This window comes from Punica granatum, chromosome 7 (genome assembly GCF_007655135.1).
Source record: "Punica granatum isolate Tunisia-2019 chromosome 7, ASM765513v2, whole genome shotgun sequence".
NCBI lineage: Eukaryota > Viridiplantae > Streptophyta > Magnoliopsida > Myrtales > Lythraceae > Punica > Punica granatum.
Window position 1 is genome coordinate 18,605,584 of NC_045133.1, and position 26,390 is coordinate 18,631,973.

Consider the following 26,390-nt stretch of genomic DNA (forward strand, 5'->3'; position numbering starts at 1 on the left):
AGGATAGGCCTGTATGATAATATATAATATACTCTTTGGTGAGTACATAGATAATCCTGAGGGGGACATGAATTGCATCTATAAAAAGAAGACCAACTATTTTATATATCCCTTCAACTCTAATAAGATCTATCACACTGATATTTAAGGTTTCATTCTTTCGGCAATATATCAATGTCGAATTGTGCACGGGGAGACATGTCCGGTAGCCCGCACATAGCCCTCTTCGCCCAAGCCGGCATGGGCCACCTGATGCCGCACCTCCGCCTTGCCACCATACTTTTGGGCCGCCACTGCCGCGTCACCCTTATAACGCTCAGCCCTACCCTCACCACAGCTGAGGCAGCCGCCATTTCTTCCTTCCTCTCGACCTACCCTGAGATCAACCACCTTGAACTCCATCTCCTCCCTGACGACAATGGCCCCGACCCGGCTATCACTGATCCTCGTTTCTCCCAGTTTGCCCGGATCATCCGCTCCACCCACCTAATCCGCCCCATGTTGTCCTCCGCAAGTCCGCCCCTCTCTGCTGTCATATCCGAACTTTATACCGCCTCGCAGATTGCCCCAATCCTAATCGATCTCCACATCCCGCACTACATTCTATACACGAGCTCCATTAAGACTCTACCTTTAATAGCTCTTCTCCCAAAGCTCTTATCAGACCCATCAAGATTTAATCCATCCTGTTCTGACGTCAACTTCCCGGGCTTACCTCCATTGCCTGTTAAGAGCATCCCATCGCCACTATTTAGCCCCGGTCATGTCTTCACGCAAACGTTAGCCACAGCTTCCCTGACATTCCAACGAGCAAAAGCAATCTTGATGAACACCTTTGAAGAGTTTGAGAAGTCAACTCTAACCGCCCTAAATCACGACAGGATCATCGAAGACTTGCCCCCACTACTGCCGATCGGACCGCTCACACCGTATCGTAAGAGCCGAGAGCTCACTCCAAAGGGTGACTATAAAACGTGGCTAGAAAGTCAACCGGTCGACTCCGTGGTGTATGTGTGCTTCGGGAGCAAAGCACCCATGGGCGTAGCTCAGATGCAGGAGCTGGGAAAGGGGTTGGTAGGGAGTGGATTTAGGTTCCTGTGGGCCTTCAAGACGAAGATATCATTGGACGATGAATATAATGACGAGGACGAGGAGACGAAATCAGAGGATGTCAGGGAACTGTTGGGAGACTCAGTATGGCATGAGAACGGAAGAAGGGGAATGGTGATGAGCAGTTGGGTGGACCAGGACGAGGTTCTGGCCAGCTCGTCGATTGGGGGGTTTGTGTCGCACTGCGGGTGGAACTCGGTGACGGAGGCCATGTGGGCTGGAGTGCCAGTGCTAGCATGGCCTCATAGTGGGGACCAAAGATTAAACGCACAGGTCGTGGAGGAGTCCGGTCTCGGGGTTTGGATGAAGGAGTGGGGGATGGGGAGCGAGAATGGTTTAGTAAATGGGGAAGAGATCGGGGAGATGATCGGAGAGTTCATGAGGGATGAGAACTTGAGGGAGACGGCCAGGAAAATCGGGGAAGAGGCCCGGAAGGCCGTTGATGCTGGCGGAAGCTCTCATGAGACGATCACCAAATTCCTCAAGAGTCTTTAGTTTTCGAAAATTAGATCGGGCCAGACATCTAGACATCTATTGTTTAGCAGTTATATCTTCAGTTCAGCTATATGTGGATATTGGTGAAAGTTAAATATGACATGTTCCATCGAGACTAGCCGTCAGCGTATATATATATATATATATATATATGTTTTTGGTTCAACATAAAAATTTGTGGACAACAACTTTGCTATGAGTGACAGGTCAAAGTAGCACAACTGCATGAACTTGTTAATGGCTAATTAAATGCAACTGGAAATGGTTTCTTTTTTTATTTTTAATTTCGGGCGAGAAATGGAAATGTGTTTAAATTACTTTAAAATGGATTTTAATCAGGAAAATCTTGAAACAGTTGTTCAACTTATAATCGGATTGAGTGAGACTTTTATGCAATAATTGCTTTTTTGTCTGCGCTTCTCCTCAATATACGGATTAAAAAGGTTTTCTCTTTCTATATTCCTGCAAAATTTAGGTAACTCTTTGCTAGTAATCGCGCAGTTAACAAATTACATTTAATTAAAAAAGGACTGTTGCTGTGATATGCGTAAGAAATAAGAGATTTAATATCCGATTCTCATGGATGGAAAAAATAATAAAAGAAAGTTCGGAAATAAATGATATGTAAAGAACAATAGGGGAGAACTTTGGGCCAATATCAGAATGATTAATTAATATTTACAATAATAATCTATATAATTAATTGGGGATGAGGAAAGAGAAAGATGGTGCAAGTGATGCCAAGAAAGGGAGGAGGCTTCTTGGGGATGGAGATTTCGAAGGATGACGACGGTATCAAGAAAACCTTTGGATATTTAAGAAGAATAGAATAATTAGAGAATATTTTGAAAAATCTAAAATTAGTGTAAACGTTAATGGAAATATTAATATAGGGGATCTATAAATTATGTAAATATCACTCTCTTATCTTCTGAACCACGAGAACCGGTATCTATAATTTATAGGTGGGTATATTAATGGAATGGTTACGGTCTCCTTCCCTAAATCTTTCTCAAGTGATATTAAACTCTCTTCTACCCAGAAAAGTTGACATTCTCTTTCCTTGAAATTTTCTCAAATAACAAATAATTTCATTTGTAGGAAACCTTAACACCCCCTCCGCATTTGATTCATGCTGACTAACACTGTTAACGAGCATTGTTGGAGAAAATTGGGGAGTGTGAGAGGACAACAAAGTTCCATACCGATTGAAAGAAAAATATGGAAAAAATTTATAAAAGACAAATGCCCAGTAATCCATTGACTTAAAGTTTTTGGGTTGCATATGGATTCAAGTTTGAAATAGGCCCATTTTATTTAAAAATTTATTCAACAAACACTCAGCAAAAATAAAAAAACACTGTTAAGAAAAAGAAGAAGAAGAAGAATAGGATCGTGCTTCGAATTCTGATTTAAACATGCTCCAACATATTCGTTAATATAACGGGATATTCTACAAAATATCCTAATGGCGATGCTCAACGTAGTTAATTAGGAAGTGTCAATTTTTTCTGTTGGGATCTACCGTTAGTTGAGATCGATTTGTAAAGATCAAAATGGATCTAACTCCCAATAATCTTGACAAAACAATTGAAATGAGATAAGGGAAGAGAAGCTTGCACATTCGTGTACGTGGTTCTGGTTAGTAGTGTGCCAACCATATGTCCACGGTCAAAGAAGGCTGTGTCGGTTCTTCTTTTACTATGGGCGATGAAGCCGTGGAACGCAGAGAGTTTTCCCCAAGTACCAATTACAATGTTCTTTCTAGATCATCTCTACTTTTCTCTCACCCCTTATGTAATCTTGTACAAGAAGAAAAGAATCAAGGAAAATAAATCTCATACAAAAAAGAAATCCATTGAGCAAGGAAATACAAAACTAGCCAAATCTGATTCTGATATGTTCGATCTCATTCAGAAATTTCTACTATTTTCTGTAGTCAATTGCGCGGCTTATCACAATCGACTGTCTATGACTTCTCTCCTCTTCAACCTATTCAAACTACAGTTGGTAAACAAACAATCGACTATCCGCAACATAAGTCTTTCCTGTTGCTTTCAAGTCTTGAGGTGAGAATTCGAGCCACACTCGACATTTTCAAAGAATGGGGTTGAAACATCCGATGCAGAGGTACACCCCGTCATGCATCGAATTCTTATGCAAACATGCTCAAACATATTTGGTACCGGTAATAAGTACCTACGAAATGCAATAAAGTTTCGAAGGTGGGTTTTTAGAGTCATGATGGAACGTAAATAAAAAAAAAGGTCCATATGCTTGAACATTTAGGGCCGTTCCGGTACCCAAAACCCGATCGTCCCTATGAGGAAACTGGAGTGCCATGGCATTGAAGAAGTGGGACTGTATGGGCAATTTTTTTCATGCTTTTCTTGGGAAACACCCCTAAACAACTTGAAATACTTACGTTGTTCAATTTCCTGGCCGTCACGTTTGACTCTAAACAACTCTTTATTAATACCAACAAGACATATTTAAATAAGCAAATTCAGTTTACCTTAAGGCTAAGCTGACTTTCAAAGAAAATGTCAAGAACCGTCACTCACTTGGATTCCATGTCCACCCCTCATGTGGCCCTCCTCCCGAGCTCCGGAACGGGACACCTGATGCCCTTCCTTCGACTAGCCGCTGCGCTTCTAGCCAAGGAAGTCCATGTCATGCTCATCACTGCCCACCCCATGGTCTCGGAGGCTGAGAATGAGGCCCTGTCTAGCTTCTTGTCAGCATTTGATAAGGTCAACTCAGAGCGGCTGGACCTCCTTCGGATTGACCCCGAGCAGTCCATGGCCACTGATGACCCATTCTACCGCCACATTGATCTTAAGTTTTTACAATCAATTTCGTCCAACTTTTTGATGCCCATAGCAATTCAGAAAATTAGAGTGAAAAATAAAGGAACAAAATTGGCTTTTCCAATATATTAAAATAGCCGTGGACTTTGAAGAGTAATTGAAAAACAATATGGACGTTGGATTAATTAATTGAATGAATAATCGAAAATCTGAACCAATGAGAATGAGTACATTAATTTGGACGTACAAATTGAATAAGTTTATTTTTCTGTTGATATTAATTAATTTGATTATTGTTGGATTGATTATTCATTTGGAAAATAACTAATTATTTAGTCTTTCCAAAACACTAAGTTGCACGTTAGAGGAGTTACTAGGAAGTAATTGAGAGATTAAAGAAATTAGTAAGCAATTATTGGAAAGTGTGAGATGAATTGGGTTGTTAGATAATTAATAGGGGCTTGATTTGTTATATAAAGATATTATATATATGTAAGGTAGTGTGCACTATGAATGCCATATTTATTTCGTCAAAGATAATTCATACCGACCACGAGCCATATACATAGGCCTTAGTGGGCCAAAAATTGAGACCCTCAATAGACTGACATAAGGGATTCGGTGGACCGGGAGCCTCAAACGAAGCTTTACTCGCCTATATATTGCTTGGGCCAGACCTGCCTAACGTGAGAAAATAGACATATTGAGAATTTATAATTTTAATTATATTACTATATACTAAGATTATGTACTGTTATATCAAATATTACTAAAATTATAATTACAATATCATTGTCCCGAAAATTTTTTGTCCCTTTACCTTAGTTTTTATATAAAAAACGAAACGCAAAAAATGGGGAAAAAGACAGTTACCTGAGTACTAAAACATAATTCACACCCAAAAAAAACAAAAAAATAAAGAAGAAAAAAACTCGCCTCTAGGATGATGGACCAGTATTAATTGTTTAGTTAGATAGATTAGATAGATGCTAAACACAAATTCATCAAAATGGGGCGGCTTGGGTTAATATGGTGGCGGGAGGCCTAAGTGGTCAAAATGAACTAGTGAAATTGAATACATCTACCAGTTTTTTTTTTTGTATTTTCAGGAATACATCTTTCTCACTATTTTTTGTGCTGTTCTTTTTCTTTTTTTCTTTTTCCTTGTCTGGGAATTTTTATATTTGTAATAATATGATACACCAGAAATGGACGCAATCGGCCAAGGTAGCTAATTATTGACGCTCCTTCAAGTTTTTTTTTTTTTTTTTTGCTAATCCGGAGTGTTCGAACTTCGCCCGACTAATTCCCGGGGCTCCGTGAACCCCCGGAGACGCACGGAGCGGGTAATTACTCCAAATAAAAAGCGACTTGCGGAAGTAGTTGTAACTTCTACCCACATGACTCACCTAACCTTCAGCAATCTGCGCTTCAACCTTATTATTATAACTAGGCAATCAACTCACGCATATGCACGGGCTAGAAATATATGAATCAATCAATTTGTGAATTTTCCATTGATTGGAGCAGCAAGAGTCACTCAACTTGAGGGGTCTTTCATCCTACATGGTATCATCCCGCACTTTGACTCGACTTTTAATATTTATATAGATAGGTAGATATAGATTATAAGTAGGGAGCATGCGGATCATAAACTATCGTAAACAATATAATCAATAACCAGTAACTGCACATTTACTATACACTCGAAAAGCATTTTGTTATCAGTCTCAATTAATAAACTGTGTACGCCTTGATTCAAAAAAAAAAGAATAATAATAATAATAATAAAATCCCGACGCACATATATATAATATACACTTTGGTGAGTACATAGATATTCCTGATCTGTAGGGCACATGCATTGCACCTATAAAAAGAAGACCAACCATTTTATACATTCCTTTAACTCTGATAAAATCTATCAGATTGATATTTAAGGGTGCATTCTTTCGGACATATATCAATGTCGAATTGTGCACGGGGAGACATGTCCGGTGGCCCTCACATAGCCCTCTTCCCCAGCGCCGGCATGGGCCACCTAATGCCGTACCTCCGCCTTGCCACCGTACTTTTGGACCGCTGCTGTCGCATCACCCTCATAACGCCCTGCCCTACCATCACCACAGCCGAGGCAGTCGCCATTTCTTCCTTCCTCTCGACCTATCCTGAGGTCAACGACCTCGAACTCCGTCTCGTCCCTGACAACAATGGCCCCGACCCGGCTATCACTGATCCTCATTTCTTCCAGTTTGCCCGCATCAGCCGCTCCACACACCTAATCCGCCCCATGTTGTCCTCCGCAAGCCCACCCCTCTCTGCCGTCATATCCGACCTTTCTGCCGCCTCGCAGGTTGCCCCGATCCTAACCGATCTCCACCTCCCGCTGTACATTCTATTCACGACCTCCGTAAAGTTTCTACCTTTAATAGCTCTTCTCCCAAAGCTCTTATCAGACCCATCAAGACTGAATCCATCCTGTTCCGACGTCAACTTCCCGGGCTTACCTCCATTGCCTGTTTGAGAGCATCCCACCGCCACTCTTTAGCCCTGGTCATGTCCTCACGCAAATGTTTGCCACAGCTTCCCCGGCACTCCAACGAGCTAAAGCAATCTTGATGAACACCTTTGAAGAGTTTGAGAAGTCAACTCTAACCGTCCTGAATCACGACAGGATCATCGAAGGCTTGCCCCCACTACTGCCGATCGTAAGAGCCGAGAGCTCACTTCAAAGGGTGACTATAAAACTTGGCTGGAAAGTCAACCGGTCGACTCCGTGGTGTACGTGTGCTTCGGGAGCAAAGCACCCATGGGCGTAGCTCAGATACAGGAGCTGGGAAAGGGGTTGGTAGGGAGTGGATTTAGGTTCCTGTGGGCCCTCAAGATGAAGATATCATTGGTTGATGAATATGATGACCACGACGAGGAGACCAAATCAGAGAATGTCAGGGAACTGTTGGGAGACTCAGTTTGGCATGAGAATGGAAGAAGGGGAATGGTGATGAAAAGTTGGGTGGACCAGGACGAGGTTCTAGCCAGCTCGTCGATCGGGGGGTTTGTGTCGCACTGCGGGTGGAACTCGGTGACGGAGGCCATGTGGGCCGGAGTGCCAGTGCTTGCATGGCCTCATAGGGGGGACCAAAGAGTAAATGCACAGGTCGTGGAGGAGTCCGGTCTCGGGGTTTGGATGAAGGAGTGGGGGATGGGGACCCGGAGTGGTTTAGTAAATGGGGAAGAGATCGGGGAGAAGATCGGAGAGTTCATGAGGGATGAGAACTTGAGGGAAAGGGCTAGGAAAATCGGGGAAGAGGCTCGGAAGGCCGTTGATGCTGGCGGAAGCTCCCATGAGACGATCACCAAAGTGCTCAAGAGTCTTTAGTTTTCGAAAATTAGATGGGGCTAAACATCTATAAATCTCGACAATGATCGTATTGTTTAGCAGTTATATCTTCAGTTCAACTATATGTGGATATCGGTGAAAGTTAAATTCGATATGTTCCGTCAGGGACTAGCCGTCAGCATATATACCGGGCCGTTTGGATTCGGAGTTAAAGTCAACGAAACTTTAACTTTAACTTTAACTGAGCAAGAAGACAAGGGTTTGTGGGCCCACCAATTTGACTTTAAATAAAATAAATGGATGTAGTAGATAATTGTGTATAATGAGATTGTGTGTTTGAATAAGATATGGGACCCATTAGTTTGACTTTTCAAATGTGTGTTTTGTTGTGTAGTGTAAAGTTAAAATTAAAGTTAAAATCATGATGATTTTAACTTCGAATCCAAACAGGGCACATGTTTTTGGTTCAACATAAATATTTGTGGAAAACAACTTTACTATGAGTGAAAGGTCAAGTAGCACAACTAAATAAACTGGCTAATGGCTAACTAAATGTAAATGGAATTTTTTTTTTGTTTAATTTTGGGCGAGAAATGGAAATGTGTTTAAAATGGATTTTAGTCAGGAAAATCTTGAAACCGTTGTTCAACTTAAAATCGGATTGAGGGAAACTTTTACGCGATAATTGCTTTTTTGTCTTCGCTCTCCTCAATGTACGGATTAAAAAGGTTGCCTCTATCCATATTCCTATAAAATTTAGCGAACTTTTGGCCAGATATCACGCAGTTAACAAATTATATTTAATCAAAAAGGGACTGCGGCAGGGATACGCGTAAAAATTAAGAGGTTTAATATCTGATTCATTAGTGGAAATAAGAAAGTTCGGAGGAAAATGATATGTAAATAACAATAAGAGAGAGAAATGTGGTGTAGTGCAGTGACTAACCTCCTCACCTAGTAACTTAGAGATTTCAGGTTCGATTATTATCCGTGGGACTACCCGTGCCCCTTTATTTAAATTTTCTTTTCATTTTCTTGTACTAGGTCATGAGATTCCTACTGTAACCGAAAAAGAAATAACAATAAGAGAGAATTTTGGGCCAATATCAGAATAATTAAAAAATATTTACAATAATAATCTACATAATTAATTGGGAATGCGGAAAGAGAGATAGTGCAAGTGATGCCAAGAAAGGGAGGAGGCTTCTTGGGGATGGAGATTTCGAAGGATGATGACAGTATCGGGAAACCTTTGGATATTTAAGAAGAATAGAATAATTAGAGAATATTTTGAAAAATCTAAAATTAGTGTAAACGTTAATCGGAATATTAATATAGGGAATGCGAAGAGCCAACCAACCGTGAGTTGAGGGTTTACAAAAAAAAAAAGTTTATGTGGAAATTTCTCATATGATCAAAAGGGGGTTTAATATAATGATGCACCCCTTACCTGTTCACTTAGAGATAGCACTTCTGATACTTAGCGGGACTACCCATATAACTTTATTAGTTATTTAAAATTTTTCTTTCATCATATTAAATCTTGAACCTCTTTTGTTATGGGAAAAAAAACTCCTCATTAGTTAAGCGGAATAGGAGGCTCTCTTTACTTCATATTAATATATATAATATATTAATTATATATAGATGGTTTTTTAACAGTAAATTTTCCCAGTTTTTTAACTGAAAAAAAAAAAGAGAGCAGCAAGTATTATGTAGATATCACTCTCGTGTCTTCTGAACCCCATGAACCGGTATCTATAATTTATAGGTGGGTAAATTAATAAAAAGGTTACAGTCTCCTTCCTTTAGGCTTTCTCAAGTGATATTCAACTCTCCTCTACCAAGCAAAAAAAGAGACATTCAGCTATCCTCTTAGAAAAGTTGACATTCTCTTTCCTTGAAATTTTCTCAAATAACAAGAAGCACTGTTAAGAAGCACTCACCAAAAAAAAAAAACTGTTAAGAAAAAGAAGAGAACAAGAATAGGATCGTGCTTCGAATTCTTATTCAAACATGCTCCAACATATTCGTTAATATAACGGGATATTCTACAAAATATCCTAACAGTGATGGTCGACATAGTTAATTAGGAGGGGTCAAATTTTTCTGTTAGGATCTAGAGATCGATTTGTAAGGGTCAAAAGGGATCTAACTCACTATAATCTCAATGAAACAATTGAAATGAGATAAGGGAAGAGGAGTTGTGCACTGGTGTATGTGGTTTGGGTTCGGGTTTGGGTCGGCAGTGTGCCAGCCGTACGTCCATGGGCAAAGAAGGCCGTGTCGGTTCTTCTTTTACTATGGACTATGAAGCCGTGGAGTACAGAGTGTTTTCTCAAAATTCCAATTACAATGTTCTCTCTAGATCATCTCTTCTTTTCTCTCACCCCTTATGTAATCTCATACAAGAAGAAAATAATAGGGGAAAATAAATCTCATCCATGAAAAAAATAATTGAGCAACGAAATACAAATCTAGCCAAATCTAATTTTGATATGCTAGATCTCGCTTAGAAATATTTTGTTACTTTCTATAGTCAATTACGCGGCTTACCACATCGATTGTCTATGGCTTCTGCTCTCTTCAGCCTATGCTCTCTTCAGCCTATTCAACTGCAGTTGGCTGTCTACAATGCTGCAATCAACTATCTAGATTTTTCTTGTTGCCTTCAAGTCTTGAGGTGAGAATTCGAGCCACACTCGACATTTTCAAAGAATGGGGTTGAAACATCCATTGCAGAGGTACACCCGGTCGTGCATCGAATTCTTACATGGACATGCTCCAACATATTTGGTATCGGTAATAAGTAACTGTCGAAATGCAATCAAGTTTCGAAAGTGGATTTTTAGAGTCATGATGGAACGTAAATAAAAAAAAGGTTCATATGCCTGAATATTTAGGACCGTTCCGGTACCCAAAACCCGATCGTTCCTCTGAGGCAACTGAAGTGCCATGGCATTGAAGAAGTGGGACTGTATATGCCATTTTTTGCATGCTTTTCTTGGGAAACACTCCTAAACAACTTGAAATACTCACGTTGTTCAATTTCCTGGCCGTCACGTTTGACTCTAAACAACTCTTTGTTAATACCAACAAGACATATTTAAATAAGCAATTCAGTTTACCTTAAGGCTAAGCTCACTTTCAAAGAAAATGTCAAGAACCGTCACTCACTTGGATTCCATGTCCGCCCCTCATGTGGCCCTCCTCCCGAGCTCCGGGATGGGACACCTGATGCCATTCCTTCGACTAGCCGCCGCGCTTCTAGCCAAGGAAGTCCGTGTCATGCTCATCACTGCCCACCCCATGGTCTCGGAGGCTGAGAATGAGGCCCTGTCTAGCTTCTTGTCAGCATTTGATAAGGTCACCTCAGAGCGGCTGGACCTCCTTCGGATTGACCCCGAGCAGTCCATGGCCACTGATGACCCATTCTACCGCCACATTGATCTCATCCGCTGCTCTTCTCATCTCCTCTCTCCGCTCCTTTCCTCAGCATCGCCGCCCCTTTCAGCCATCATGACGGACATGAGCTTGGTCTCTGCTGTTCTTCCCGTGACCAGGGCACTCGCGATCCCAAATTATGTCTTGTTCACATCATCTGCTAGGATGTTGACGCTCTTCGTATCGAGCCACAGGATATTCAACTGGAAAGTTATGGCAGAAGAGACGGATGAGGTTCAGATACCGGGTCAAGAACCGATGCCCATCAGGTGGATTCCTTCATCCTTCCTCCAAGACGAGAACGACTTCTTGCGAAACTACCTCGTCGAGAATGGAAGGAGTATGATGGAATCCGAGGGGATACTGATCAACACGTTTGAGGATTTTGAGCACGATACACTAAAGGCACTGAATGATGGGAAAGTCATAAGCACATTGCCTCAGTTGATACCCATTGGGCCATTGCCTCCATTGGATCACGAGACTGGGATTGGATTGGCATGGCTCGATGATCAACTTTCCCAATCCGTAGTGTATGTGAGTTTCGGAAGCAGAACAGCCATCTCGAGGAATCAGATGAGGGAGCTGGGGGAAGGGCTATTGAGCAGCGGCTTCAGGTTCCTCTGGGTCGTGAAAGATAAGAAAGTTGATCGAGACGATGGAGAAGAGCTGGACATGGTGGTAGGGCGAGAATTAATGACAAGGTTGCGCGAGAGAGGGTTAGTCATGAAGAGTTGGGTGGCCCAGAATGAGATACTGAGGCACCACGCAATCGGTGGATTCGTGACTCACTGTGGGTGGAACTCGATCGTGGAGGCGATTTGGAATGGAGTGCCCATTCTAGCTTGGCCTCAGCACGGAGACCAGAAGATAAACTCGAGTCTCGTGTTGAGAAGCGGAATCGGGATATGGGAAGAGAGATGGGGATGGCCAATTACAGAGCCTGCAGTGAAAGCGGAGAAAATTGCCGCAAGGATCAAGGAGATGATGTGCAATGAACTGTTGAGATCACGAGCACGGGCCATGAAAGAAGCAGCTAGGAATGCTATCGCTATCGACGGAAGTTCGACCAAGGGATTGATGGAACTCATTGGCTTGTGGAAGAACGAGGGAACGTGAACTCTATGTAAACTATGTAAGCTCAAAGTCCGTAAATGTGAAAAATAAGCCCGTAACTTACTCCAGGAAATAAGTCCGTAATTTATTCCATGAAACTGAATCTGACAGGGTATATCAGGCTATCCTTACCGGATTGAACAGAGACAACTTGCGACGAACACCCGGGCATCTCAAGAAACACGCACAGAGACAGTTGATTAATATTCTTATTTCCGATGTTATTCAGATGAACTACTCTCAGCTCTTGGAAGAAGAAACCGAAAAAAGACAATGAAGAAACACAAAAGGAAATCTCTGGAAAATAATATCCAACTATTCAGCTGTGAGAGAACTTTTTGAAATGATATCGAACGACATCCCGTTCTTCTGGAGCCTTTCTTGAAGATCCGTGGGGCCAAAAACAATCCCAGGGGGAAAAATCCCTCCCCCTGGCAAGTTCTCACGCTGGCTGAGAAGAATGAGGCCGCACTGAAGCAAAATTATCGGCGTGGTCAAATACCCGATTTCGGGTCCCATTACTCGTGTTATTATCTCCGTGTCAGGTTTTCTGTTACTCTCTGAAGCAAGGTCTCTATTGCTGTATCCTTGACCAATAAACCACATCTTGAAGGATGCACTGCTCACCTCGTCCTCAGAGGGGCCTGCCTTTCTAAACCAACCCAGGCTGAAAACTGAAGGGAATTTCAGCAGAAGCCATCTCCCAAAAGCCGTTCTCCCTAAAATACCGATGAATATCCCGACTGTGCTAATCCGAAGTATGCCCAGCAGGGATTTCACGCCAATCTTCACCCCAAAATGTGCGGGCTTCACAGTGGACCAGAAGTCTTTTCTCCTATTCCTGTGTTCGGAGCTCTCCTTTGCCCCAGGAAGACCCTGGGGGTTCTCGATCAAGATAGAGAGTGTTCTGCGAACGACGACAGAATCTGCTGAGGGGAGCTTGACTGCCCAAAGCCCAATCTTCTGCTGATGCTCTATCGTTGGGCCTTTTGGAGGAGGTGGTCCTGGAATCTGCAACTGAAGGGTATAAGTAATAGTAAGAATTTACTCCAAGTAAAATGGCAAATGAATGTTCATACCACAGGCCGAGCTCTTCTAGGTCGGGATCTCCTCAACTCTTGCAATTTATCCACATTTGCCACGCCAAGCACTGCAGACTCAAAGGTCCCAAAATTTCCCACTATTTTCTTGTCAGACTCCAAGCTCAGGTATGCTTCAACCCTGTTCACAACGGCTGGTTCTCCCCACTGCCTTGAGTTGAACATCAAGCCTAATTCTGCTGGAACTGAATCAAAACCACAGGCTGAAATAACCAGAGAACTGGTCTGGACTGCCTTTTCGTGGTACTTTGCCTCCATTTGCTCCATGAATTCAGGCTCCCCACATATATCCAAGTAATCACAGCTGCAATCAGATATCAGAATTTTAAAAACAAATACGATGACCGCTCAAGTTTTGACTGGCAATTAATCACGTACAAGTAATCACTGATGAAGTAATCATGAGCCACTTTCATTAGACTGTTTTCCCCATTGAAGGGCAGAAGGATGAGTCCATTATCACGACTAACGAACCATTACGGGCATCTCCCAATGGCTCCCTTCTTAAAGTGGTCGCTGTTTTACAACCTTAAAGTTAATTTCACAAGCAAGATCATTCGTCAAACATGTATCTATAGAAGGGCATTTCTTGCAGGTTTAAGCTGCACAATCAAAAATCAGATTATTATCATAGTAAGAGCACAAGGAATGTGCGCATCGAGAAAACGAGAGAGTTTCCTTTAAAATACTTAACCATCTCGATATCGAGCTAACCAAACCTTTGTCTCCTCAATCACCCAAATCTTAATCACTTCGATCAGATAACCAATACCTGAAAGCGATTTATATCTTATGTTGAAAAAGAATATACACAGTCAAATTCAATCACTTTAATAATTCTGAATGCGTCAATAAAATATGCAATTCGCTGACACAAACATTACTATAAGTAAATGGCGCAATAGCCGAAATCTGCACACATCCAAGATAGGTGATAGGAAATGGATCTTCTCCGAAATTCCCACCGCAATAAGTTTAGAGCGGGAACTTCCGACAATCGGGATTGGGCAGGTTTCACGACACGATGCATATGCGGACAATTTTGCTTGGTCTGACTGTGATTTCCTATCTTGAACTGGGGACACGTTGTACTGTAAATGCTTTCACAATTCAAGAGAAACCGGGGAAGTGTTCTTGACAAGAAATCGCCAGCAAATATACAGTTTTCAACTAAAAGAAATTAAAGTAATCGAACTTCGTACCCCGTCTCGACGCAGGCAGCAACGACCGGCTCACCGTAGAGCCGAAATGGGCCGACGCAGTCGAGGATAAGCTTCGTCTGGGAGCAGAGCCGGCGGAGGGATTCGGGGTCAGTGACCTCGGCCGTCAGGATGGCTATCCCCGGCGGAGGAGGGCCGGGGCGGGCTGCCCACTCAAGGGCACCGGTCAGCTTCGCGGGGCTGCGACCCGCCAGGCGAGGGACTTGAGAGGGGAGGAAGGGGCGTTGAGGAACTTGAGGGCCTCCCTCACCACGTATTTGCCCGTGAAACCGGAGGCTCCGAGTATTATCATGTCGAACGAGACAGGGGATTCCGCCATGGCTGAGCTGAGATTGACGACTTCGCGACTGAATGCTTCGAAGGTTCTCTCTTCCTCTGTGGTTTTCCTGGCGAAGTTTTTCTTGGAGTGCGTGCCGTGCGGATACGGAAGAGGGGAGAAGAAGACAGAGAGAATTAAATTCTGCACCCTAATGTTTATTTGTTGCTTCATTTTAGCCCAAGAGCTTGGACTGTTTTGCACATTTAGTAGTTTGAAGATTGTGATTGCACCTGAATACTATTGACCCCTACATTTTACAGGTCCATGACTTATTTCTCAAGGTTTAATTCTAGTTTCACTTTGCATAGAGTCGGCAAACACAAATCAGAAACGTCAATTGTAGGACCAATAGTAAATTAATTACTATTCGTTCAGTGACTGGAGTCAGTCTTGTCAACCCTCGTTCGATTTAGTCAAAGTGACTTTGGAAGGGTAATAGGATTTTCTTGGAAAGAGGAAAATAAAAACTTCGGGGGCAGTAGTTAATAATGTGGATTCTCCGTGATGCCAACATGCAGCATATAGGGTGAACTGATATGGCACCAACCGATACGATTGAATATGGTCACACTGAAGGACTACTAGAGCTTCTCTCCGTGTCTCCTGCTTAGTTTGCAGGTCTCCTAACTAATCAAAATTGAACACTTGAATTTAATAGAGAGAGATCTGAATCTGATGTTTTGAAGAGTCAGTGACAGATTCAGATATTCAAATCGGCAATGTTCCTCCCGCTTCTTTGTCTCTTGTCACTGCCCTTGTCAAAACCAAACCAGACAGACGTGCAGAAATAGCATTGAAAAGATTGCACGCTCTATTCTGTGGCCTCTTCTTGCTCGGAGAGCAGGCAATTATCACTTGAAAATATACTCGCAAAGATCTAACGAAGTAAGACATCCAAGAACATGACGCACCGGAGCAAAGGAGTAGCCAACAAAAGGAATTTCCAATTTCACAGAATTTTAGCAACCGACTATATATTATATGTTACCCCTTTCAAGATATGCGAGGTATGCTAACCGATGGCAAGAACTGCATCAACTGAATGATCAATCAAACGGACATTTTACCTCGAAACTGCTCGACAATTCCATTAGAAAAATGCAGATCTGCAATATTTACAGCAGATTTTATGGTTTCTCCTGCAAAAACGAAGAGAATGATGAAGTAGTTGCATAAAAAATGCGTAGATTAAATTCTACGGGCCCCTTTTTGGCAGCTCAGCCTCTAATCGACTGGTTCCCTGGGTCCTCCTCAAACATCTTTCCTTAACAAACCAATCTCATTTGAGCTACTTCGTCCCACTTCTCTCCTCTACGCATACAAGATTGATATCAAGGCATGGAAGCTCGACTTCTCAGATCTTGAACACCCCACCCCCCTTGGAGCTCTCTCCCTATGGCCTCACCCTATCAGAGTTGCGGTAAACCTTGAGCAGAAATCTCATCCAATGCCAACCTAGTTATTATGTAAAACATAAGTCAAAATTTTTGTCTTTCAAAATTTTCCCATAATGAATGATGATGGACGGTATAAATATATATCATAAGCTTCTTAAATGTCGAACTTCTGTCAAATTAAGACAATATATATATACATATATATATTTGATTACAAGATAATAAATAGGGATAATATTATAAATGTCTATACAATTACTTCATATAATTAAACATTATTTCTTACATATTTTTAAATATTAAATAACTCGATATATATAAATCTATTTATAAACTTCTTATCTGTTAATAGGTGCAACATCGTAAGATAGATTATGTATTATGGTCAATTTATGAAATAATTTGAATTCATTAAAAATAATTCATACATAAATAAAAATATATATGTAGACTATTAATTAACATAAGGCATAATGTTACATAATTTATTTTGGTTATAATCAGTAAATGTATATTCTTTAACAAAAATCATTATAAAAGATCTAGTGAAAAATATCACTTCTCGCAAATGATGAATTAGCATAAAATTTCTTTACCTATTACTAATAATATAATATCACTTATTTATCAATCTCGATATAAAAATATGCTTTTAAAATGACGAGATGAAAACGTCTATAAAAATTTATTTGTATATAGTTCACTTTATGCCCAATTAATAGGACTAAATTGGTAATTTCATTAGTAATACCTAATTGAATATATTGAATATAATTTTCTGATGATATAATAATAAAAAAATAAGTAAAATTAAAGTTAGCTTTGCTTCTAAATTATTTATTAGATGAGTGCCTTTTAAGTTTTGTTATTGAGAATAGTGATCATAAAACACACACAAAACTAGGAATAAAAAATTGTCATACAATGTAAACAAAAATTATAATAAACAAAAAGTATAAATTTAATATCTTCAAAAATTAAAATTTCATCATATATGATAATTTTTTTTTTCATAAATTACAGACTAAAGTATAAATGAGAAAAATGTCATTAGATTCTAAATTGTTTTAATTGAAATATATATAAGTCGGGTTTGAAGCTCATGTGGACATATTGTCCATAGGCATGTGCGAGACTATTTTTCCAACATCTAATCAAAATGATATCTTGGCTTAAGTATTCTTATTTATTGAGCAAAATTCCTGTAATACCTCGTATCTTCTAATCAATTCGTAAATTCTAATAATTCATATTTAAATTTGTATATATTATAAATTACATGTTAGTAAGGACAATAGTAACCAGTCCCCGTTAGGATCAGTTACATTTGTACTCGGTGTACAGTACACACTGATTTAGTCAAAACTTTGACCAAACGGAACACGAGACAAGGCAGGATTTAGGAAGAGGAGGCGCATTCTAGGATGTTGCTGCTAACCTGCGCCGCTACGCGAATTGCCCCGAAACTGTCCAACGCGTACACCAAAAGAGGAAGGCTTATGGGAATGGAGTCATGCTGAGATCTTCTTCCTCAGCAATCCTTCCTCTCTATCTAATTGAGTAATTGAGCAAATTCTCTTCCCCATCAGGCCATTCTCATCATCCACATAACATAAAAGAGAACTGCTCATAGGGAAAGACATGATTTCGAGGTTGGCAGCGACGTTGGTGGCGTTGGTCGTGGTGGCGGAGAGTGCAGTGGGCAGAGCGGCCCTCGTCAAGGTGGGTGGACCGCCTGGTTGGGTCCCGAACACCAATTACACCGACTGGGCGAGCCACCAGCAATTCCACGTCGGGGACTGGCTTAGTACGCTCACCTCAAAACTATCCCTCTCGCTCTCATTAAATTCTATACTGCAGCATGCTTAGTGACTTCCGAGTTCTTGACTGATTTACCAAGTACTTGTGATCGATGATTTACCAGTTTGAAACGCGATGGTTTTCGGACAAAACATTTGATGAGCCTTTGAGGGTGAAGTTAAATAATTTTGTCGAAATTTGAGATTTAAAGGAGAACGAATCAAATACTCCTCAAGAATTTGGACATGATATGGGGGCGAGTGTTTCTCTGGCTGTATTTTTATCATGGAGTGTATAAACAAAGAGATCGTGATTGGATTTTGAATCGATTAGATTGATCAACTTGTTTGATATCTTCTTAATTATTTGTTAACTTTTTGATATTATGTTTCCTAATATCGGGCAAATTGAACAGTTGTCTCGTATTCGATGCGGATTTACATATTCGGATATTCTCCATTAATATGTATTCTTTATATATTCACAAGAGAGTGAACGTCTTTTACCATTATTATATTTTACATTCGTACTAAGCGCGGCGAAATATGATAGTTTTAATTAATTAAAAGAAAGGGGTTTTATCAGTGAAATGGCTACCGAAAATTGTTAAAAGATTAGCTTTTGGGGGACCATCAATGTTCATTATCTATATGGACCATGCTTGGATTTAATCGACTGAAAACTCAGTAATTCCTAAATACAAAATATTTATTTTGTAAACAATAGCTTTTCATTTTGTACAAAAACTTTTTGTAGAATTACGTACAAAAGATTTTTGTATAAAATTCAAAAAACTCTAGTATAATAAGAGTAAATATTTTGTACTTGGACAGTCGACTGAAAATTTCGTGATTGGTCCCAAGAATTTTCCTATCTATATATTAATAGTTTTTTTTAATGAAAAAGATAGTCTAGTGTTCAAACGATTTAGCACTTCTCATTTGTTATTCCACATAATTGATTCAGTCGGTTTGATATGATATGAGCAATTAAATTGATTCCCTTTTTTTTTTTTTTGCTAGTTTGAGCCTAAAACCTTAGTCATAACCATATAAAGTGAAAGGACTTTCTTTCGAACGAGTGATATTTATGGATGTAAGTCACATGAAAGTTTGGCTGCACCTTTTGACATATGGAAGGGAAATTTACAATATATACAAATATCAATATGATACTTTGCCTTTTCATTAAGGATTTAAGTTGGGCTGATCTCACCTGCATACACTAATGAAAAATGATAGTATAATGTACATACGTGCATGTATCTAGAAAATATTTGCTGCTTTATAAGGTTGAAAAACTCAAAATAGGTTAGGTTTATGCATTTCAGGGCTCACTTGAAATAATTTCTTTCTTGTAATCAATGATCAATGAGATAATGCGCGGTTAATAACAGTCAAGAAGTTAGGTTTTGAGTGTTAATTCTGTCATAGATATTGCTCTTGCAGGCAGCAACACATTACCATGCCTCATATCTTATCTTCTTCACATTTAATGATTTTGCTTTAGTTAGTGTTTGATAAATGATGATAATGACCTGCACACTTATTAAGTCATTATCATATGCCCACTCATTCATGTTCGAGCCACGTAATTCCAAATCGGTTTTCTTCCGATGTATACCTTCAACTACAGTGCATGTTACTGTTTTGATTCGGTATTCAGCCATATCTTTCGATAATTAATTAGGAACCGAAAAAGGAACGAGTCGAGGAATCAATTCGAGACATAAGTTGGGTTCTATTATCACAGTGTTTGTTTTTTGATTAAGATAAGACGACTACTAGTTTCATTCGAGCTTTCTTATAAAGCATTTGGGATCTCTAGTTTTTCTTACACATGATATATTGAAAAATCTGAGTTGGTTCTGATCTCTCTCTCTCTTTTTGGGGCCAAAAAATCTAACAAAAAAAGTACTTTAATCTCTAAAATCTTTAAAAAGAATTGTTCAAAATCTATGATTTCTTTTTGGATGAGGTATCATGTCCTATTGACAAGAACTAGTTTTTATTTAGATGTCGACTTGATCTGATCATGAAATAGATTGATCGTTTGTCCATTGCGCCTTGCGGTGGAATCCGTGAATGTAAAATTTTCTTTGGAAAGTATGTGTTTGATTTTTGAATTGAGATTTTAATTAAACTCAACTCAATTTTAAAAATAAAAAGATAAAAAATAATTATAAATGTTGAAAAATATATAATATGTGAGAATATATGTTTGTATGTATATATAAATATAAAGTAGATAGAGAAATTTAATATTAAAAATTAATTATAAAATAATTAAAAAATTAGTTAGATATTATTATTAAAATAAAGAAAAGATAAAGGTAATTGTTGGAATATTGAATTCGCAAGTGATTAAAATTAAGTTTGATAAGGAAATTTTTTTTTGGCTATTTTTTAAATTTTATTTTATTTTGATGTGTGTGCGTAGATTTTGTGTTCGACAAGTATCAGTACGACGTGCTGGAGGTGAACAAGACGGTGTACGAGACCTGCAACAGCGAAGCCGGCTTCATCACCAACGTCACCCGCGGCGGCCGGGATGTCTTCCAGCTCACCCAGCCCCGCACCTACTACTTCCTCTGCAGCCGCGGCTTCTGCTGGGGCGGGATGAAGGTCGCCATCTCCGTCCAAGAGCCCCCTCCCCCTGTTCCCGCCCCCGCCAAGAGCACCGCCACCTCCTCCGCCCGCCCTTCCCTCCTCCTCACTGTAGCAGCTCTGTCTTTCTTCTCCAATCCTTTCTTCTCCATGTGAACAGCAGATTTCATGAATTCTGATTTTTCTTTAAAGCTTCCCGACAAATGGTCAAAAAGGAAGAAGCTTGGGAAAGCAGAAAAGCTGGGGGCTTTTGGTGCTTAATGCTCTGTTCTTAATACTTATCCTCCTCCTTTATATACACAATACATATCTACAGCAAGCTGTGATTTATTGTATGAATTGATCGGCTTTTGAATGCCCTTTAGACAATATAATTGTTGGTCGTATGGACAAGATAGACAAAATCCCCTTTTTTTTTCTTTTTCCATTTGTTGGGCCATCGTTTTGTCCCTCTTCTTTTTTCTGGTACATGCAACCCTGGATTCTTGCTTTTGGGAGGAGAGCTGCCATCATCAATGGCCGAAAAGCATGCTCTTTCTCTCTTACACACTCTGTGCCCGTCTGTGTTTAATGTGATGATTAGTTGATTGATAGCATTTACGTACGCACCCAAAACAACGAGGGCAGAGCTGCCCTGCCTCTTGATAATGAAATCAATCAAAGCAGTAGCAGCACCGGTTCCTTTCTCTGTCTCTGTCTTCTTCTGGATTGTGAAGAAGACACGACCTAATCCTCCTCAACCCCACCATGAAAGTTCTAGTTTGTTGAGCAGTTGGCCTTCACCCACCGCCTCCCTCTGGCCTCTCTCTCTCTCTCTCTCTCTCTCTCTCTCTCTCTTTCTCTCACTAGCCCCAGAGCAAAAGCAGGGCAAACGGCTACACTTCACCTTTCCTTCTTTATTTTGCAAAAATCAAGAAAGCTATGGAGCCGTCTGGTCCCACCGCCCCCTCCCTCTCTCTCTCTCTCTCTCTCTCTCTCTCTCTCTCGCCCTTTTCTCGCGGCCTGTTTGCATACAAATCCCTCATTACCCCGCAGATCTCGCTCCCCCCACCCCCAAAGACGCGCAACAGACAGGAAAAAAGAAGCAGAGGAAAAACAACGAGAAAGAAAGACAGGGGAATTCCTGTCTTCCAACTGTGTTTTCTTGAGGGTTTTAGCAATTTTCCCCCATCACGTTGCATGCTCGGGATGAGCCGTATTTGCCCCTGATTCGCGGCATGGGACCAGTTTGTTGATCGGTGTCAGGGCTCAATGCGGCCACCCCGATCCCCTGATATCACTATTGAGCAGAAGCCCCGTTTCTTGATGCGGACAGGTCGCAATTCTGCGTGATTTTGGACCGATGCGGTGGTGTTTCAGGGCCTGATGGGCTGCATTTGTGCGAAACCAGCGGCGCCGAGACCTGAGGCGTCGCCTGGTTTCGGGTTCTCGGCAGCAGGCGGGTCCGAAAAGTATGCACCATCATTCAGGAACTCGTCCAGGTTCTTCGACTTTGACAAGGGCACCGGAGACGAATCTGAGAGGCATCAGAGCAGGGAGTTGAGGAAGTTGAAGAAGGGTAGTTATAATGAGAGAAGTTCTTTGAGCATGAGATTAGGGTTGTCTCGGAGATTCGTGGAAGCCGAGCAGACAGCTGCTGGGTGGCCCTCTTGGCTCAGTACCGCGGCCAGTGAAGCGATTCAGGGATGGATTCCCCTTAAAGCTGATTCTTTCGAGAAGCTGGAGAAGGTAATAAATGGTCACTTTCAGTTTTTAACTGGATAATCAAATGAACTACTTGCATTACATCCGATAATCGGACTGCTGTGGGCATTCCAATAAGTTGTTATCGATGCTGATACTTGAAGTAGAAGGCGGTTGGTGATTTTACCTTTTGGAGTAACTGTATTTTCCTGTTCAATCTGTGTGCATACGCGCTACTGACAACGATCCATCTGTGTTGAAAATTGAAGATGTTTTTGGTAGATGTAAACATTTAGGTATGGTAGTTCATATGTTGTCCAGTATGATTAGATTTCCGAGCTTAAGAGTTGGAACCAAAGTAAATCCAGTCCTATCGACTTGAGCTATGAGCATATTAAGTCTTTATGGCAATGAAAAATGCAACTTTGACCAAGCATAAGGTTTAGTTGGAAAATATAAGTAATAGATATATGCATAATACAAGAACTTACAGTCGATTGTCGGTTGATTCTTCAACATCAAGCCTGAACCCAAAGAGTAATAGTGGTGCAGGATTGATGTAGTTCTTGGAATGTCCAAAAGGGTGAAGGACAGCGAGGATTTGGCAATGTGTTTCAGATGCTGGGGTGATAGAGAATGTGAGCTTCATTTGGCATGAAATACGTCTCCTTCATTTGTGGAACATTAGTACGGGTTCTTAGACTCATGGTGGTAGCATTTCATTTGGCGTCTTCATAATCTTGATGTATTTGGTGGTAAAATGATGTTTTGATTTTTTCTCCTTTCTGCATTTAGATTGGACAAGGAACATACAGCAGTGTGTTCAGAGCGAGGGAGGTGGAAACAGGAAAAATGGTGGCCCTCAAGAAAGTTCGCTTTGACAATTTCCAGCCTGAGAGCATTAGGTTCATGGCCAGAGAAATCACTATCCTTCGCAGGCTCAATCACCCAAATGTTATGAAGTTGGAAGGGATAATTACTTCTCGCTTATCGAGCAACATATATCTTGTGTTTGAATACATGGAACATGATCTGGCCGGTTTGATATCATGTCCTGATATCAAGTTCAGTGATGCACAGGTTTGTATGTTTGCTGGAATCATAATGGGTCCATCCATTTAAGGTGCTAATCTTTAATATATAGCTTTCTTGACTTAGTTCGGAAGTGATCTTGGATTATCCTTTGCAGGTCAAGTGTTACATGAAACAGTTATTACTAGGAATCGAGCACTGCCACTTGCGTGGTATTATTCACCGCGACATTAAAGTGTCCAACATTCTGGTGAACAACGAAGGGATTCTGAAGTTGGGAGACTTCGGCCTTGCAAACATTCTCAGCTCGAAACAGTTGACCAGTCGTGTCGTGACCTTGTGGTACCGTCCTCCCGAACTTCTCATGGGTTCCACGAGCTATGGAGTATCTGTGGATCTGTGGAGTGTGGGCTGTGTTTTTGCAGAACTTCTCTTTCGAAAACCTCTTCTTAAAGGAAGAACAGAGGTGATGTGTTCATTTCGATTGGAGAAGCTTTTCCTTTAGAATTTTAAAGCTTATGAATAGTTCATCGAGACTCTTTCTTATCATGTACAAAGATTTTTCTTACATGGAGTTCCGAAACTCTAGCAATCGATTCTGATCACTTTAACAACTAAAATTACAGGTTGAGCAGTTGCACAAGATATTTAAGCTCTGTGGGTCCCCACCAGATGAGTTCTGGAAGATGTCTAAGATCCCTCGCTCAACAATGTTCAAACCCCAGCACTCTTATGACAGTTCTCTACAGGAAAAATGTAAAGGCATCGCGTCAAGTGCAGTGAATCTGATTGAAACCTTCCTCTCTATCGAGCCCTACAAACGTGGAACTGCATCATCAGCCCTCATGTCTGAGGTAAAGTTGCTACAAATTAATTCGTGCTGAATCCTCCAAATTTAGTCCTTTCTCCTTTCCCCTTCAAACGGTCAATTTATATAATTCACAGTATTTCAAGACACTGCCTTATGCATGTGACCCCTCGAGCTTGCCAAAGTATCTTCCCAACAAAGAAATCGATGCCAAACACCGCGAAGAAGCACGGAGGTGAGTTATGCCACTCTTGAGTTCAGTATTCTGCCCTTAATCGATATAGTTATTTCAGAATTCAGAGGTCATTGATAGTTGAAATTTGAATTTTATTAATCAGTTTTGCAGGAAAAGAAAGGGACATCTTTTCATCTGCAATTCAAGTTTATAAGTTATTTAATTTTGAGTGAGCATTGTGATTAACAAAAGTTATCAATTGGACTTGAAAAATTGTCCGACAGGAAGAGAAATCGAGCAAGACTCCGCGAGTCAGAAGCAATGAAAAAGCCGACCAGGGTTCGTAAAGCATTGCATGAGCCGAGCAATGGCAGAAAATTTCTCCCCAAAGAGGTCTCTTTCTCTGTTTTTACTGTATCAACGTTCACCTTTTACGAATAAAGATTTCTTATATGCCATCATTCTCGCACACAAACATATTTATGAGTTTACAGTGGTGCCCATTAGTCCCTAATAGTTTATCCTTTCGATCTCCTTCCTTCTTATCAGGAGGTGCAAAATAATAATTGTCTTGCTCGAAGAAACATCCCAAATGAAAAGGGTGCAAACAGAGATCAACAGAAGCCATCATTTGATGCCATGTCAGGGATTTCTGACTTCTCAAACATTTCTCAAGGGCAAAGCATGCTGTCAGGGCCGATAAATGTGACATCTTCAAGTAATTTTGCATGGGTAAAGAAGCGAAAAGATGAACCCACTGTCAAGAGATCATACAGCAGATCTAGCTCGAGAAGTCAAGTCAGCGCATTGGACCACTCAAGCATTGTAGTCGAGCCCAGTGCCAGACAGCAGGATGGGATTTCTGTCTGCGAGTTGTCGAGTCTGGGAGACGAGGTCGGTCTGTGCAACAATTCTTTTGGCATGTCCGAGTTTTCCATTCTCGAGATTTATCTATGGAGCTTAATCAAAGGGGAGATTTAGATCTTATGGTGAGGAATTACGAATTCATTACAACTTTAATCATTTCATGATGAAGTATGATTTCATTGAACAATTATATTGAATTTTGTTTCCTTGGGATTGATTAGGGATTTGAGGGCATAAAGGATAGGGTGGAGTTCTCGGGGCCAATGTTGACACAATCACATAAGATCGACGAACTCTTGCAGAGGAATGAGAATCACATTCGTCAAGCCGTTCGAAGATCGAGGTTGGATAGAACCAGAGGTACGTAAAAGTGAGCAAAATATTGCCCTCCTGCGTCAAATTTAGGGCGGAGACTTGCCTAACTTCAAGCTTTTGATTGTCTTTTGGCAGTTGAATGAACATCATTCCTTTCAAAGAACTGGAGGGTATATCGTAATGATTTTGGCCACTCCGTCGTATGAAATTCTTTGACTACTACTTTGTATGATAACTCGTCGCAGAAGGGCAATCCGACCATTCTTTCACCTGGAAAATCCAACATTAACATGAAATTCTGCTGTAGGAACAAGAGGACAGCTAGCTGATAAGGTAGTAATAGGGGGAGAAATTTCGGAATTTCTACTTTAAACTTGCACGGGTTTATGGCATGTACTACCATATATACATGACCCTATAGTGTTTATACCATTGGATCATCTTGAGATTTGTATTCAAATAACAAAAAGCATAATTGGATGCAGATCTCATGAAGATCGAAAGAAACGGTATATTGTGTATAGTATAGAATATATTATAGCCTTCCTCTTAAATTTTATGAGAAATTAGTCATTGAGAATGTCATAATATGACGTGTATGAAAAATGTGACCTCCCAGAAGTTCTACAAGATATTCAACATGTCATTATTTCCCATATAGTGCAGTGAGAAGATCATGTGCTATGAGTTTTATCTGAGTTAATTCGAGTAGCCATTCATAATGCCTTCTCGTACCATAGGAAATTTTATGCT

The 26,390-nt window shown here is 40.6% G+C and overlaps 6 protein-coding genes across 6 annotated transcripts; 5 read left to right on the forward strand and 1 right to left on the reverse strand.

Annotated features, from left to right (window-relative positions):
• Positions 1–1,723, forward strand: LOC116214911 (UDP-glycosyltransferase 13-like). The gene has a single exon (XM_031550409.1). The coding sequence runs from the start codon at positions 175–177 to the stop codon at positions 1,603–1,605; it is 1,431 nt and encodes a 476-aa protein (XP_031406269.1). The 5' UTR covers positions 1–174; the 3' UTR covers positions 1,606–1,723.
• A 2,425-nt stretch (positions 1,724–4,148) lies between these two features.
• Positions 4,149–7,794, forward strand: LOC116214462 (UDP-glycosyltransferase 13-like). Its single transcript, XM_031549866.1, has 3 exons — positions 4,149–4,447; positions 6,357–6,933; positions 7,090–7,794. Exons 1-3 carry the CDS (start codon positions 4,149–4,151, stop codon positions 7,792–7,794), a joined length of 1,581 nt encoding a protein of 526 aa, XP_031405726.1.
• Positions 7,795–10,911: 3,117 nt separating this feature from the next.
• On the forward strand, positions 10,912–12,318 carry LOC116214463 (UDP-glycosyltransferase 13-like). The gene has a single exon (XM_031549867.1). It carries the CDS (start codon positions 10,912–10,914, stop codon positions 12,316–12,318), a length of 1,407 nt encoding a protein of 468 aa, XP_031405727.1.
• Positions 12,319–12,375: 57 nt separating this feature from the next.
• Positions 12,376–15,014, reverse strand: LOC116214970 (probable mitochondrial saccharopine dehydrogenase-like oxidoreductase At5g39410). The gene is given in 4 exon segments (XM_031550509.1): positions 12,376–13,326; positions 13,395–13,719; positions 14,618–14,831; positions 14,834–15,014. Coding segments are annotated over 4 exon segments (1,356 nt in total). The 5' UTR covers positions 14,955–15,014; the 3' UTR covers positions 12,376–12,630.
• A 2,813-nt stretch (positions 15,015–17,827) lies between these two features.
• Positions 17,828–21,152, forward strand: LOC116214289 (lamin-like protein). Its single transcript, XM_031549688.1, has 2 exons — positions 17,828–18,158; positions 20,591–21,152. The coding sequence occupies exons 1-2, from the start codon at positions 17,993–17,995 to the stop codon at positions 20,911–20,913; spliced, it is 489 nt and encodes a 162-aa protein (XP_031405548.1). The 5' UTR covers positions 17,828–17,992; the 3' UTR covers positions 20,914–21,152.
• A 149-nt stretch (positions 21,153–21,301) lies between these two features.
• Positions 21,302–26,217, forward strand: LOC116214288 (protein IMPAIRED IN BABA-INDUCED STERILITY 1). Its single transcript, XM_031549687.1, is given in 10 exon segments — positions 21,302–22,485; positions 23,236–23,520; positions 23,630–23,938; positions 24,099–24,326; positions 24,418–24,515; positions 24,740–24,848; positions 25,005–25,383; positions 25,386–25,444; positions 25,544–25,682; positions 25,773–26,217. Coding segments are annotated over 10 exon segments (1,977 nt in total). The 5' UTR covers positions 21,302–22,122; the 3' UTR covers positions 25,781–26,217.
• The last annotated feature ends 173 nt before the right edge of the window (positions 26,218–26,390 follow it).

Excerpts from the sequence above, each read along its gene's own strand:
- LOC116214911 (XM_031550409.1), top strand. The coding sequence starts at position 175 with ATGTCGAATTGTGCACGGGGAGACATGTCCGGTAGCCCGCACATAGCC.
- LOC116214462 (XM_031549866.1), top strand. The coding sequence starts at position 4,149 with ATGTCAAGAACCGTCACTCACTTGGATTCCATGTCCACCCCTCATGTG. Across the intron at positions 4,448-6,356 it reads TACCGCCACATTGATCTTAA|GGTGCATTCTTTCGGACATA; the intron begins GTTTTTACAATC and ends TTGATATTTAAG. Across the intron at positions 6,934-7,089 it reads CGGGCTTACCTCCATTGCCT|GATCATCGAAGGCTTGCCCC; the intron begins GTTTGAGAGCAT and ends GAATCACGACAG.
- LOC116214463 (XM_031549867.1), top strand. The coding sequence starts at position 10,912 with ATGTCAAGAACCGTCACTCACTTGGATTCCATGTCCGCCCCTCATGTG.
- LOC116214289 (XM_031549688.1), top strand. The coding sequence starts at position 17,993 with ATGATTTCGAGGTTGGCAGCGACGTTGGTGGCGTTGGTCGTGGTGGCG. Across the intron at positions 18,159-20,590 it reads CCACGTCGGGGACTGGCTTA|ATTTTGTGTTCGACAAGTAT; the intron begins GTACGCTCACCT and ends GTGTGTGCGTAG.